Source organism: Taudactylus pleione, unplaced genomic scaffold, assembly GCF_031769625.1.
Source record: "Taudactylus pleione unplaced genomic scaffold, aTauple2 ptg000157l, whole genome shotgun sequence".
Lineage (NCBI taxonomy): Eukaryota > Metazoa > Chordata > Amphibia > Anura > Myobatrachidae > Taudactylus > Taudactylus pleione.
Window position 1 is genome coordinate 4,814,564 of NW_028284559.1, and position 14,756 is coordinate 4,829,319.

Below are 14,756 nucleotides of genomic sequence, written 5' to 3' on the forward strand. Positions count from 1 at the left end.
GTCGACCTTCAGTCCTGTCGACCTCCATAACTGTTGACCTTTAGTGTGTCGACCTTCATACCAGTCGACCTTTAGTGTGTCGACCTTCTGACCCTGTCGACCTTGTTACCAGTTGACCTTTAGTGTCGACCTTCTGACCCTGTCGACTTTCGGTACCTATCCACCTTGTTACTAGTCGACCTTCAGTCCCTGTCTATCTATTGCTTGTCTATCTTCCCTTGTCTACCCAAACATTGTCTATCTAGACAATGTAGGCCTAATGACCGGATACCGTGCAGTCGTTTGTCAGTCTGTGACGTACTTACAATGAACGAGGAGTAGTCCTGTCTAGGCACATCAATCATCTGCAAACATGTTGAACCGATTTTCAAACGATTCCACAATAATTATATCGTTATCTTTCAATCGCTCAATTTAATCGTCTAGTGCACAGGTCACGCTTTCCAGGTCACCCAGCAGGTGCACAGGTGTTTTCGTTACTTACTGACACATTTTGAAAAATCCACAGGTGGAGCTATTTATTTAACTTGCGATTCAGTGAGGAAACATGGAAAACATGCACTGTTTGGGGTCCTGAGGACCGAGTTTGAGAACCTGTGGTCTAGTGGGTGTGCCTTAAGGGTTCTATTTATCAATGGGAGAAAGGTGCTACATAAATCTTATACCTATTGCGATGTGTGGCAGCCATTGCTTGGGTTTGTGTCCTCCTGTGATAACTTTCCCATGCAAAGGCATAAGTACCATCTATGTACTCCAATCTCAAGATGGGGATAGCAAAGATTTTTTTTTTTTTTCTAATAATAATATTAAGTTCCTTAATAACACTTTTATACTGAATAGCCGGGTCTGACCCGGAGGTTGGAACAGGGTTCCAATCCGGATTAGACCCGGAATTTCCCCGGTGCTGACCCAGGATATTCCTGAGTCAGCGCCGTTCACACCGGAGCCGGGTCTGCAGAGACTCGGCGTTGAAGTGGATGCTTTGAAATTACATCATCTCCAAGCTCCACTGAAGCCGGCCAATGGGGACGGCATGCGTGCTGATCAAGGTCACCCTGACCCGAATCACGCCGATTACACTGCAGGGTTTCACGGGTTATTCCCATGTTAAATCCTGCAAGTTACCTGGGTTAGATTGCCGAGTCACTCCACCCAGGAATCCAACCCTTTTACACCAAGGAGCTACCCGTGTTAACCCTGCAATAACCCGGGTTTTAGCTCTGGTGCAGAGCCGCAACTAGACTTTTTGGTGCCCTGTGCCAGAAAGAGCATTGGCGCCCCCCTTATTTTTCAAAGGGACATAATGCACCCCAAAAAGGGCCATGGCTTCATGGGGAAGGGCCAGGGAAGAGATGAGAGGCCAGGAGATGCTGGGGATGAAATAAGAAAGTTATAAGTGAGAATGATAATAAACAGAAATTTTATAGGCCCAAACAGCGCCCCCTAACCTGTGGTGCCCTGTGCGATGGCACCGGCCGCACTACCCTAGCATACCTCCCAACATGACCCTCTCCAGGAGGGACACAATGCTCTGGTCCTGGGCTTCCCTGGTAATTTATGATTGGTGGCGGCTCCAGAGGTGGGGCTGCAGTACAGTCCAAAATTCAAATAGGGGAGTCACACCAACTGCCAGTGAGTCCCAGCCAGTGATGTTTGGCAGCGTGTGAAATGACAGTTGGTGAGGCTCCCCTATTTGAATTTTGAACTGCGCTGCAGCCCCACCTCTTACCAGGGAAGTCCAGGAGCATTGTGTCCCTCCTGGAGAGGGTCATGTTGGGAGGTATGCCCTAGCTACGGCCCTGCTCTGGTGTAAAAGGGGTATCATTTGAAATTTCTTAAACCATGAAGGTGTGAGTTATTTATGTTTATTTATGTCTAACATGTTAATGTATGTAGTTTATGTTTCATTTCCCTTTTAGAATTTGTCATATTTATAATTTAAACGCCGACTGCGGATGTACTATAATTATACTGATGTATGACAAGGTCATCTTTCTTTTGCAACCTTTTACCTTATTGTAACCTTCTGAATGCTCAAATAATGACTTTATAGGAAGAGAAAAAGATGAAGAATGTTACCACTAGGAGGGGTATTCAATATGAAACGTAAACTTCGCTGTTGAAGTGTACGTTTCATATCGGAGTTTTCACCTGCGATAAAGTATCGGGCGCGCGCCCGCTTATCCCCGCATTCAATATCAAATTAACGAAAACGGGAGCCTCCGAAGTTGGATTTGCGTAAAGTTATGAATTTTTCCTTAAAAAAATTGTAGGACCCCCCTAAAGTTGTAAAATCATGGGGGATCACTATGGGTACCCCCGTTTTAGCCTTTAAATGAAAGTCGGGGATTTAAATAGCCGCAGCAGGTGTTTTTTCCCGACATTGAAGAAGTGTTGCAGAAGAGCACTTAGGTTTTTTTTTTCGTTTTTTAAGTGGTCCCATCAAATTTGGGGTACATGAAAATGGGTACTAGCATATTTTTAAGTCCCTAAAGTAAGTTTTTAAAAATTCTGCATTTGTGCACCTGCCGCTACAATTCTATTCTAGAAAACACCTGCTGCATACATGCAGAATAGCCCTGAACCTATTTCCCTATTTTTAATCAATTTTTCCCCATTTATTTATTTTTTCACCCCAAATTTTAAATCAATTTTTTGGGGTGTCCCTATTTTTTTTTTTTTTTGACACAGTTCTTTTTTAAATGTCATTCCCAGGGGTGCAGGCTATTTTTTTTTTTTTTTTAAGCCTCCACCCCTAAGCCCCAATTTTGCACTTTTTTTCGACACCTATTCAATGGTGAAAAGTTATCCCCGTTTTTTATCAAAGACTTTTCAAAACTGCGAAAAGTCTTTGAACTTGAATACGGTGCAAAAGTAAAACCTCCGATAATGACGTCATAGCTCCGATATTAACGCAAAAACGATGTTTTCGCTCCCATATTGAATACCCCTCTAGACGTTCATATTTGCATTCAGGGATATTACCCGATTAACATACTGCAAGAATCACAAACTGCTGTGGGCCTGTAGCTGAGCGAGGCTGCGGCGAGCACTAACTGAGCAAAGACGGGCGCCGGGGGCGCGCCGCAGCATAACAGCACGTGACTGGACGAGCCGCGGGCGGGGGCGAGCACGCTGACCAGATTGTATTAGACTAGGGGGAACGGACTGGTTTGGATGTGATTGTTTCCAGGGAACGCTTTTTCGCCTGCATGCTGGTGTTACCTTGATTTATGTCCCCCAGTAAAACTAGGGATCGTGAGGACAGAGTTTTGCCTTATTTATCACCGGTGCTCGGCATGAGGCTGACGCTTCTTCTCCGCCGGCCTTATGACTTTGGAGAGCAGACGGTGGCGCACTGGTTCCCGGGGCACATGGCTAGGGGTGAGAGATGGGAGTAGGAGCACAGCTGTTCCCTGGTGACGTACTTACTGAGATGCTGAGGCTGTCTTCGTATAACGTTATAGAACTAGTACAGCACAGTCTCACCACATACATAATATGAAATCCGCAGCTAATTAGCACAGAATGATTGTATCATGAATGGTAATAAAATATACATGTTTAATTTTTCAAAGCGAGTCCACATGTAACACACATGCACCTAGAGGGGATGTAGTTCATTTACCGGTGTCTGGAATCACGACGCTGTACTAAAGATAGGTTTTTAAATACCAACGCCTATCTTTAGCCGGACGCCGAAATCCCGACAACCCGCCATCCAGAACGAAGGTAAGCGGGGACTGTTAGCCATGGGGGAAGAGGGTTAGTTTTAGGCACCCCCCAGGGAGGGTTAGAGTTAGGCTGGGGCAGTTATGATTTTAAAATTGCCAAGGCACACCACCCGGCGATGCGGCGTGCGCGACCTATAAAAAAAACATACATATTGGCTCCCACATAAGAAAACCAAAAAACCACACCCACTGGCATCCACAGGAATAAAACACACTACATTGTCCTCCACAGGACTAAAACACACATACATTGGCCCCAGAGAAGTAAATCACACATACATTGGCCCCAGGGATGTATCTAGGGGTCCGAGCGCCCCTGGCAAAGAGAGAGACTGGCGCACCCCCCCATTTTCTCAGAATATTTACACTCTGAAGGGGTCACTGGGTGCAGCCGTACAGTCCCTGCTCTGGTTCACTTCCCTGTCTGTGTTATTCTGCTTCCCCATCTGTGTGATTGGGGATCAGTATGATTTAGGTCCGGCGGTTCAAATCCCGATGACGGAAGACTGGCAGTGAAGATCTCGAGTAGGTAAGTAAATTTCCTATTTCTAAATCTATTCCGTCCCCCTAACCCTCCTTTAGGGGTGCCTAACCCTACCCCCCCCCCTCCCCGCAGCCTATACCTAACCCTCCAGGGGGGGTGCCTCCTAACCCCCCTTCCCCTAGCCTAACCCTCCCGGGGGTTGCCTAACCCTCCCCCTGCACGGCTGTCCGCACCCGGCTTACCTTCATTCGGTATGCCGGGCTCCCGACATGGGAATTTCGACACCTATCAATAGATCCCTGCCGGGATTTGACAGTCGGGAAGCCGGTGGTCGGCATTTCGACTGTCTGCTTCCTAACTACATCCTGTGTGATTGTGCTTCCCCTTCCTCATCTGTGTTATTGTGTCCCCCCTTCTTTTTATCTTATCTGTTATTGTGTCCCCCCTCCTCCCCATCTGTTATTGTGCTCCCCCTCCTCATCTGTGTCTGTTCTGCCCCCCCCCTCTTCCTCCCATCCGTGTCTGTTCTGCTCTCTCCTTCCCATCAGTGTCTGTTATTCTGCCCCCTCCTCCCCATTGGGCTTTCTCCCCCCCCCCCTCCTCCCTCTCAGTGTCTGTTATTGTGTGTCCCCCGACCCCCTTACCAGCTTCTTCTCTCTTCACATGTTCCCCTGTTTTCTCGGCTCCTCCACTGTTAAGAGCACCTCCGTGGGTCTTCAAAGGGCTGGGTGACTGGCGGAGTGGCCTGCCACCGCATCTAGGTACGGCCCAGGCGCGACTGTGCCACCCAGAGGAGCTCAGCGGCAGTGCTGCCCAGTCCGTTCTATAATGTGACCGGCGCCTCTCGTGCTGCCGCACACTATACAACCGTCGTGTGCCGTGGCACAGCGGTTGAAAACCTTTGGGTTAGGGGAAGAAGGGGTGTCAGGGTTAGGCACCACTGGGGGGAAGTTAGGGTTAGGCACCCCGCCGGGGGGGGGGTTAGGTTTAGGGTGCGGGAAGGTGGGTTAGGCATCACCGTTGGGGTTTAGAGTTAGGCACCACTAAGGGAGGATTAGGGGGGGGAGGGATGGGGTCCTTACCAGCCCCAGTCGGGATCCTGATGGTTCGGGCTTCCAGCGTCGGTATTTAGTCCGCCAGCAGTACATCCGGCGGCATTACATACCAATTCCACTTAGACAAGGCCCCTATTGTAAAGTGAGCCGGCGTTCGCGCAGGTCTGTAATACGTGTTTAATAAAAGTTAATAAAATATCTTGACCGCAGAAATGCCTTAATAAACCCTTAACCACTTAACTGGCTAATCTTTTTTTTTTTTTTTCCAAAAATAATTGTTTAAATTAGGTCAAGATCTATTTAAGATTTATCCTACATGATTTTATTTAAAATAAAAAAAATGCTTTTTTTTATTAACACAGTATAGTATGGTATACTGAGTATACCATAAAATAAAAGCAAATTGTGCATGAACTTGTTTATTTAACCATCACCAATTGGCAGTGCTGCATCGATATTCGTGATCGCTATGGGCTTGCCATAATCAAAAGGAGACATGAAATCAGGATTAATACTAATATTGGGCAGTTACATTTTCCCAGCGACTGCTCCTCTCTGCAGCCACTGGGTGGGGGAGCTGGGAGGTACCTCTGAGATTGGTGGCTGCTGGAAAGTCTTCCTGCAGCCACCCAGTGGGTGTTTCAGTCTGGTCACAATAGATGCAGCCATGTTGGGGAAAGCCCAGCCTGATGTGGTCGCATCTGATGATTTATGGTGCGACTTTAACCACTTGCTGGGGTGATGCAACCAAGCCAAGCAAGTGGTTTAAGTCACACAGTATATTCTGTGCTTTTTAGCCTTGAACACAGCTATGTTGTAATGAATGAGCCAGCATAGTTGTAGGTGTTTTCTGTTAGTCTTGTTAGGTAGATTAATTCCAAAAGCCAGCTGGTATAAATGATCAAATAAATCTACATAATTATGCAGATTTGTCTTGCAGTTAGTACTATATATCCGTATTGTGCAATTGTTCCATTTTTACCAGTCACAGACAGGAGCAGGTGATGGCAAAAGCACCCGACGTATGTATGTCACAGCCTATCTCTTTAGGAAACAATCACTGATACAGCATCAAATGAATGGAATATAGTCGTGTCTTACCAGTCACAGGAATGGAACTTATGACAGCGTCCACCAATTGATGGTGCTGTGTGCGCTTATGCATCAAACTCCGAATCAGACATGTTTTTTTACTTCTTAACCAGGAGTGAAGTTCTGAAATTAAAACAGTCTTTTGATTTCCTTTGTTTGGGTAGCGTAAAACACTTCAAAAAGTTATTGTCTGTTATAATACACTGAACTACATCAAAAAGTGAGATTTTAGGGAATGCAAACCACAGAATACAGCAGGAATCACAGGTTACACTGCATGAAAAATTAATATGATCATAACATACAGTGGCAAGGGGGGGGTCAAAGAGGTATATTCCAATTCCAGAGTAAGGCATTAGAGAATCAAAAATATGTTTTAATGTGTATCAAAACCTTAAGTAAAGACTGATTGTTGAGATTTTGCTTCTTTTTATTACCTAGTGCAGTTTCAAGTTTTGCTACCATTGGCATTTTATGTCTAGATTTCTTATTTCCTCAACTCTATTGATGACCTTTGAAATTTTCACATTTCATCTGCAGTAACTTAGATTTCTAGTCTACTTAAGTAAATTTCAGGTATTCACTTTTCTTTTGGACCTTGCTTGAAAACTTTGTCTAATGCATTAAAAAAAATAAATCCAGCTTCTCAGTATTGCAGAAAATGTCCCCTGACTAATATTACTGTTTCTCCTACAGGGATCAAACAGATGAGGGCTAAACTGACCAAAATTGACTGTATTGTGGAAGTGCATGATGCCAGAATATCCTTTATCTGTGGACTGTAAATGAAGCCATTTCACTAGAAGTCATAAAATAAAACAATCTTTAGAGAGTAACTTCTGGATGGGTGTCCTTTTATATCTCCCTAAAGTCGACCATATACCTCACACAATTGTTATTTATTTTCAGTTATTTATATAGCGCACACATATTCCGCAGCACTTTACACAGAATATTTTACCATTCATATCTGTCCCTGCCCCAGTGGAGCTTACAATCTATATTCCCTAGCACTTACACACACACTAGGGGTAATATTGTTACGAGCCAATTAACTTACCAGTATATTTTTGGAGTGTGGGAGGAAACCCACGCAAGCACAGGGCAAATATACAAACTCCACACAGTTTTGGCCGTAGTGGGTATCAAACCTACGACCTCAGTGCTGTGAGGCAGTAATGCTAACCATTACACCATCTGTGCGGGATGTAGTTGTGGCTGCCGGTCACAATCCCGACGCCGGAGTGCCGGCTAGGGATTTATGACAGGCATCAAGATAGCAACGCTGGTCATAAACCCGACGCCGGAAAGCAGATTGGAGGGGGGGGTGTGGTTTAGGTTTAGGGCACACCGGGGGGGACTTGGGGTTGGGCTAGGGGAAAGGGGGGTTAGGGTTAGGCACCCCCCTCCGAGTGGGTTAGGTTTAGGGTGCAGGTAGGGGGGGAGAGGGGAGGGTTAGCTATACTTACCTCCGCTGTCGGGATTTCCTCCCTTTGGCCAAACCAATCCCATTTCATCTGTGCTGTGTTATTGTAGTCGACTATAGCTCATTTCCTTACAAATCTGTTTGGGTGGGATCTTAATACTGTATCTTGTCAGTAGAGATTAGTTAAAATGTCCTCCTCAACCAGCTGCATCACTAGAAAGCCTGGGTTGATTCCAGGTATAACAAGCATTAGGTCCCTACACTATAGCGCTATAGTGAAAACGCTCCTTACAGAAGCTACTAATCTGCACTGAAACCAATGATGCTCTTCTCTAACCTGGGTGGTGGAGGCTGTGGTAATTGGGACCCCTGGAGTGCGTAAAAATATATAAAGTACAGCCACAATTTTCAAGTAAACTTTCATTCTTCATTATCTCCTTAAATATAAAATAAAAACATAATTTCTTTATTTGGTTTGTTACAGCCTAAACAAGGAGAAACAATTTACCTAGCATTCCCGCGGCCACACGCCCGGCGGTTCAAATCCCGGCAGTGTGAGCCTGGCAGGGGTGAAAATCCAGATCGTCCTAGGTAAGTATTTGCTAACCTACTTTTACCCCCAACCCTCCCTTAGGGGTGCCTAACCCTAACCTCCGAATCACCCCTCTAAGTGCCTAAACCTAATACCCCCTTCCCTGCTGCCTAAGCCTAAATCCCCCGGGGGGGGGTGCCTAACCCTAACCTCCCCCCAGGGGTGCCTAACCCTAACCCCCCCTTCCACTAGCCTAAACCTAACCTCCGGGGGGGGGGGATGCCTCACCCTAAGTCCCCCCCGGGAACCCTAAACCTAACCCTCCCCCCCGCGGCTGTCCGCGCCCGGCTTACCTTTGACTCGGGCTCCCAGCGTAGGTCTAATGACCAGCGTCGGGATTTCGACACCGATCATTAAACACCTGCTGGGACTAAACATCAGGATGCCAACGGTCGGCATTTAGACCATCGGCATCCCGAATGCATCCCGTTCCTGCTAGGCTGTTTTAGGTCGCCGCGCTCTACCTGATTTTTAAACACTAAAATGCTTCCTGCCCTTATGGTGAAGCTCCTCTGAAACAGCCGGCCGACTGTTGACCCCACCTGTGGGCCTAGTTAAGGTGAAACAGTCACCATCAGGTGGAATAGATGCCATGCGCATGTTCTGCAGGCAGAGCTTTGGAGCTGCCCAGCATCTCTGAGTTCTGGGCACGCCTCCTGCAGTGATGAAAAGGGGGTTCATCTTAAGGACACGCCACTTTAGAGTGCTCACATTTCCTTTGCGGCATGCATGCTAGTGCTCTTTTTTCATGCAGGGCATCTGGCTGTACTTCTGCCCTGGTGTGAACACTATAACCCTTAGTACTCCCCACAGAAATGAGCTACCTACACATTAAAAATGACCGCAGCAAAATTATCAAGGCCAGCAGTCTCCCTTCACCGCCAGTCAGTTACAAGAAGCCAGTGTGGTAAATGATTTGAATTAGCTGACTGTGTTGAGGAATCTATGGGACCCCCCAGTATGGTCATTTATTTATTAACAGTGACTTATACTAGTGTCAGCATTTCTATTGTGCTTTACAGTTGGGAACAAAAAAGTAATAAAAGAAGACTAATGACTTAACAGATATATGATTGTTCAGTGTGTATGAACAACCATCATCTGCAGATATATCTGCAGTCGATGGTAGTTCGTACACTGAACAATCATCATCTGTGTTCAGTGTGTAGGAGGAGGCGGGTCCCGCGCTGGCCGAGTGGTGGGTTTGGGTCTTGTCCGCCGCCCCCTCCATGGCTGCCGTTGTATGTTTACGGGTGGGCTGCAGACCGACCGTACACACTTGCTGATGGACAGGTATGTCTGCAGACATATCTGTCCATCAGCTGTGAAGCACAGCCAATGCGATATGTCTGTGAACAAAATCGTTCAGAGATATCGCGGGTACACAATTTATCGGCCAATATATCGGTCAGTGTGTACCCAGCTTAATAGCACACACAAAATAAGAGCACCCTACTTGATTACACTTTATAGAGAAATATGCATTGATACAGGATAAGTGCTACATATTGCATATTGTTCAACCAGATTGCAGAGGTGCTTGGTGGGCTGTATGATTCAGTCACATAGGAATGTTGGCCTGGTGTCAGCAGGATGTGTGGACTGTACAGAGGCTATGTAATTGCGTAGGATAGCTTATGAAGGTTATATGGGTGGTTCTGGAATTTTATAAGTTTGCCTGAAAAGCTGACTTTTCTGGGAATGCTTGAAGGTTTGGTGATTAGAGGAAAGTTTTATTGTGCGTGGGGGGGCATTCCACAGAGTGGGTGCAGCCCAAAATGTTCTGTGTTAATTGTTTTGCTTCTTTGTTTGTGGTGTGTGGGTCATTCATATTTCTTTTTTAAATAATGTTTTTTTGTTGTTGTGGGGCTGATAATTTTCTGTGGAGTAAAAACCATATGGAAAATGTTGCTTGGTATTCCGAAGGCTTAAATTAGGTGACACATGCAACATTTCATTGTCAAATTCCAGTTTAGAAAGTGTCACTACCTGTGCATTGCTTACTTACCTACCAGCCAATATATGGGATGTGCAGGCTCGGATAGGTTCGAGTTTGCACGTTGAGTTCGGATTTTTCCCTCCAAAAAAACGGAACTTAGAAAGAGGCTAAATGTCATCTTACATGGACGAACTTTAGCCTCTTTCTGAGTTCCGTTTTTTTGGAGGGAAAAATCCGAACTCAACGTGCAAACTCGAACCTATCCGAGCCTGCACATCCCTAATATATATATATATATATATATATATATATATAAAATCTATATTGGTTTAATTTTATAACGCTGTATGGTATATTGTCTTTATCTAGCATATGAAAACCCCCTTTCTATAACCCATGATAATATGTTATAGTAATGCATTTTACAAGTGAAGAAACTGAATGCACATCTAGTTTAGTCCGCAGGACGTTGTGACTACACGCTGGTTTCTGAAGGATTACTGTTTGGCTTATAAAAAACAAGCATAGTGGTTATTTCCTTGACTAAGAAACATCCCATTATCTGGTCGGAACCCTCTCTTTAAAGAATACCTTGGAATTAAGCCTCACCTGCTTATACTCAACAAGATGGACCTGGCAGACATGTCTCATCAAAATGTAAAACTGCATAAGTAAACCACTGTTTAAGTTAGGCACAGAAGAGGAAACTGATCACACAGGGAGGATGCATGCATAAAATAATACATAGTAATGCTAGTTAGATACTAATCTACAATGTTTGAGGATTTGCCACATTGCCTATGTCAGATAATATCTCAGTTTAATACAAATACGTGATCATGTTTTATTGTTTTCAAATACTAATTAGAGTTATTCAGTACTGTGTATGCATTTTAGAATGCAGTGTTTTGAGGGTAATACTCATAGTAATACATAAAACGGCACAACCGTTTCCCTGTCACACTAGAGGGCTCTAACCAGTGGTGGGAAAAGCGGTTTTGGCAACTACAAATGCTAGCCAGATCTGCCTTGCATACCCTATGTTACTTTAACATTCACATCATTGCCCATATCCATTGATTGTTCCATACATAATGGACTAGCACAGTGACCTCTGCAAGTGGCTAGTGTACAATGCAGATGCCCCTATTCTGTGCTGGCTCTTGTACAATGGAAACACCTCCTCTGTGGGGACTAGTGTATAATATACAGGCAAAGTCCATTATACAGCTGATGTATAATATGGCTTTGGTTCTCTGATATAATGTGTATAATACAGACCTCAGTCTCATGAGATTAGTATAGGATGCAGAGTACACTCTTGAAATTAATGGCCCTATTTCAGGTACACTAACTTATGTCCCCATTTAAAAAATAATGGGGGGGGGGGGGGGCAATGCTCTCTCTGGCACAGGGCACCATAAAGTCTAGTTACGGCTCTGCATCTCACTAAAGCAGCATATAATGCCTTCATAACAATAGTTTACTGGTTGGTAAACACAATGTTTTTATTCTCATGTTCCACTTTCCTTAGACTTGTTACCAGTGTTACACAAATACAATGCGAAGTTATTGTTGTTCTCTGCTCAATTGGTTTCAGTGTTTTTACAGGTCCCCTGTTGTCTCCATAAGGCATGCTCAGCAGTGAGACCACAGATGATGTATTGCTTAATTTACTTAATTAGCATAGTGCAAGCTATTTAGACCAGAAGTACACTCTCCCAACTGATGTCCCAAAGTCTATTGTGAACCACTTGTTTTGTCGGGATACGTTCGGTATCCCGACACAGGGGATGCCGGCGCTTAGAATCCCGGCTCCAACATCCCGAAGGTAAGTAGCGTGGTTGGGGGGAAAGTAAGGGGGGAGGGTTAGGTTTACGGTGCGGGTTGGGAGAGGTTAGGTTTAGGCAGAAGGGGGAGGGGGTTAGGTTCAGGCATCGGGGAGGGAGTGTTAGAGTTAGGGTAAGGAGAGGGGGAGGGTTAGGATACCGACCGTCAGGTGTCGGTATCCTAACCCGGTTGGGATTTTGACCGCTGGGATCCCAAGCACCGGCATCCTGTAATCATCCCGTTTAGTGGTCTCAAAACAATGGTGTACTAACACACTCTCAACAGAAACTGTGAATATCTTTCACATCTCTGGTAAATCCTAATTTTAAACTTAACTTTGTTACTCCAAGCACTGAAGCATATAACTACCAAATTTTACTACTTTCTTGTCTTTTTCCAGAGGATTGATGCACAGCTAAAGAAACAGGGAGTCGGAAAGGTCATTTACACTGACTGCATAAGGGAAGAAAACATCTGGCAGGTAAGTAGAATTCCAGCCTCCTTCATGTTCCCTTGCTCTTTTTAATGATGAATAAATACGTAGAAAACTTTGTATATAGATGTTTCAGTGTATAAATAACTTATTAGCCTGCATCCTGAATGTAGGGAAGAGTTTCAGGCATCTGTGATTAAGAAAGAAGTTAAGAGCTCAGAGACAGGCTACCTTAATAAAATCAATGGAGGGATCCAATTATAAAGAAGGATTTCACAAACTGGGGTTGTTTGCTTTGAAAACAAGTGACTTAGAGGTAATCTAATACTACAGATTTAATACACAGCCTTGGCTGACACTGTTTTTGCACCCAGGATGACACAGGAGAAATCTGCTGTGACGGGAGGAATGATGTTTCACTGACACCTAGCATTATGCACTAGTAGGTTAGTTAGATACTAGAATCCAGTGACAATGGCGGTTGGAATGTAGAATCACTGGATGATATTAATGCCTACCTTATATGTTAGAGAGCAGTGTACTCCGGCACTGTCTCCTCTTTCAAATATAAATGCTGGGCCCTAGGACCCAGAGTCAGAGGGAGGCACAACCTCCAACCTGATGATGTCACCAATGTGCTACTGCTCATGTGCAGCTGGTACCATCTTGTTTAGAGTGTAACATTACTGTGCAGATGCACAGTACTTAGCTCCTGAGGTGAGACACCTAAATACCGCTGTTAATCCCTGCAATACTGCTATCCTATTTACCCCTGTGTTACCCATTACCCTATTGATATCAATAAATCGTAATCCTGAATAAGGTCTCTGTGTGGGGCCGATGCAATTCAGCTCGCTGTTGATAGCGTCGGTAAGGAGTTTTCGGAGGTAATCAATTCAGCGTGCTGTTAGGTCGACTAATGGATTTCTCCTCGCACCCTCCGAGCAGAAATCCAACTAAAGTGCCATCCGAGAGGCTGTTTGCTGGTTTAGCGCGGCACTGGCAGCCTCGCTGCTGGCACTTTAGTCAAATGCCGCTTCTCGCGACTAAACTCCCAATTAAGTCATGAGAATTGGCATTCTCCAATGTAAATTGTTACAGCCAGACTAAACTGTGAGGTGAATTGAATAGTTTTGTGACCAACTTCCTGGTGCTATTCACCTCGCTCTGAAGTGAATCATCCCCTGTGTGACCGAACAGTCACTTTCACATACCGCCTGACACCTATTGTTACCACGGGATCGGTATGAAATACCGCTGGCCCCCTGGCCGGCAGTTTGATTCCCGGCAGCGCCTGGCCGACAAAAGCAGAGTTCCCGGCAGCGGAAGCCCAACAGCGCTGGAAATCCTGATCGTCGTTAAGGTAAGTATAAACTAACCTAACCCCCTAACCCTCCTTAGGGGTGCCTAACCCTAACCTCCCCCCCAAGTGCCTAACCCTAACCTCCCCCTTCCCCGCTGCCTAAACCTAAGTCCCCCCGGGGGTGCCTAACCCTAACCCTCCCTCCCCCTAGCCTAACCCTAACCCTCCCGGGGGGGTGCCTAACCCCAAGTCCCACCTGGGTGCCCTAAACCTAACCCTCCCCCCCGCGGCTCCCTTCGATTGGTATGCCGGGCGCCGGTGTCCCGGGGTTGGGAAAATGATAGGCGTCTACAAATAGACGCCCGTCATTTAACCCCCGCCGGGATAATGCAGTTGGGAAGCCGGCTGTCGAATAGGCTGTATTATTATCACAGTGTGTCTTTAGTTATATTGGGATCGAATATGTGTGCTATGTATGGTGTCAGGAAAAGGAATCTGGGTTTGTTTGCTTTGATAAACACATCCAAAATGTATAAAGTTATGTAATTTATAATGTTGTTTATTTTCAACCTCAATTATTTGGTCACTATTTAAAATTGCAGGACACATCCTCGTTCACTGATACCTGGTGAGGACTTCAGTCTTGATTCCTACTGTACACAAAACATTATAAACAGTTATAAAATATTGAGTATAAACAGCTCACATTGTTACAGGGAATACCCACTCATTATCGTGCCTAATCAGTGTGCTGGCTACCTCAATCTATTGGAATAAGTCGGAGGCTGTAAATAGAGAAAATAAGGTAATTTGTTATAAGAAATGGGATAGGTACAGTACATTGAAGGTTTACATCCACAGAGCCAGA

At 45.2% G+C, this 14,756-nt stretch overlaps 1 protein-coding gene across 2 annotated transcripts in view; it reads left to right on the plus strand.

The window, feature by feature from the left end:
• The first annotated feature begins 3,276 nt into the window (after positions 1-3,276).
• Positions 3,277-14,756, plus strand: part of MTG1 (mitochondrial ribosome associated GTPase 1) — a 46,881-nt gene continuing 35,401 nt past the window's right edge. Inside the window, exons 1-4 of one of the 2 annotated variants that reach the window (XM_088474974.1) lie at positions 3,277-3,384; positions 7,062-7,126; positions 10,875-10,979; positions 12,553-12,633. In XM_088474974.1, the coding sequence (XP_088331100.1) occupies positions 3,300-3,384; positions 7,062-7,126; positions 10,875-10,979; positions 12,553-12,633 (336 nt within the window). In that variant the 5' untranslated portion in view covers positions 3,277-3,299. Of the gene's footprint in view, positions 3,385-3,432; positions 3,733-7,061; positions 7,127-10,874; positions 10,980-12,552; positions 12,634-14,756 lie in introns of those variants that run through there. The other variant, XM_088474973.1, reaches the window with a different exon arrangement.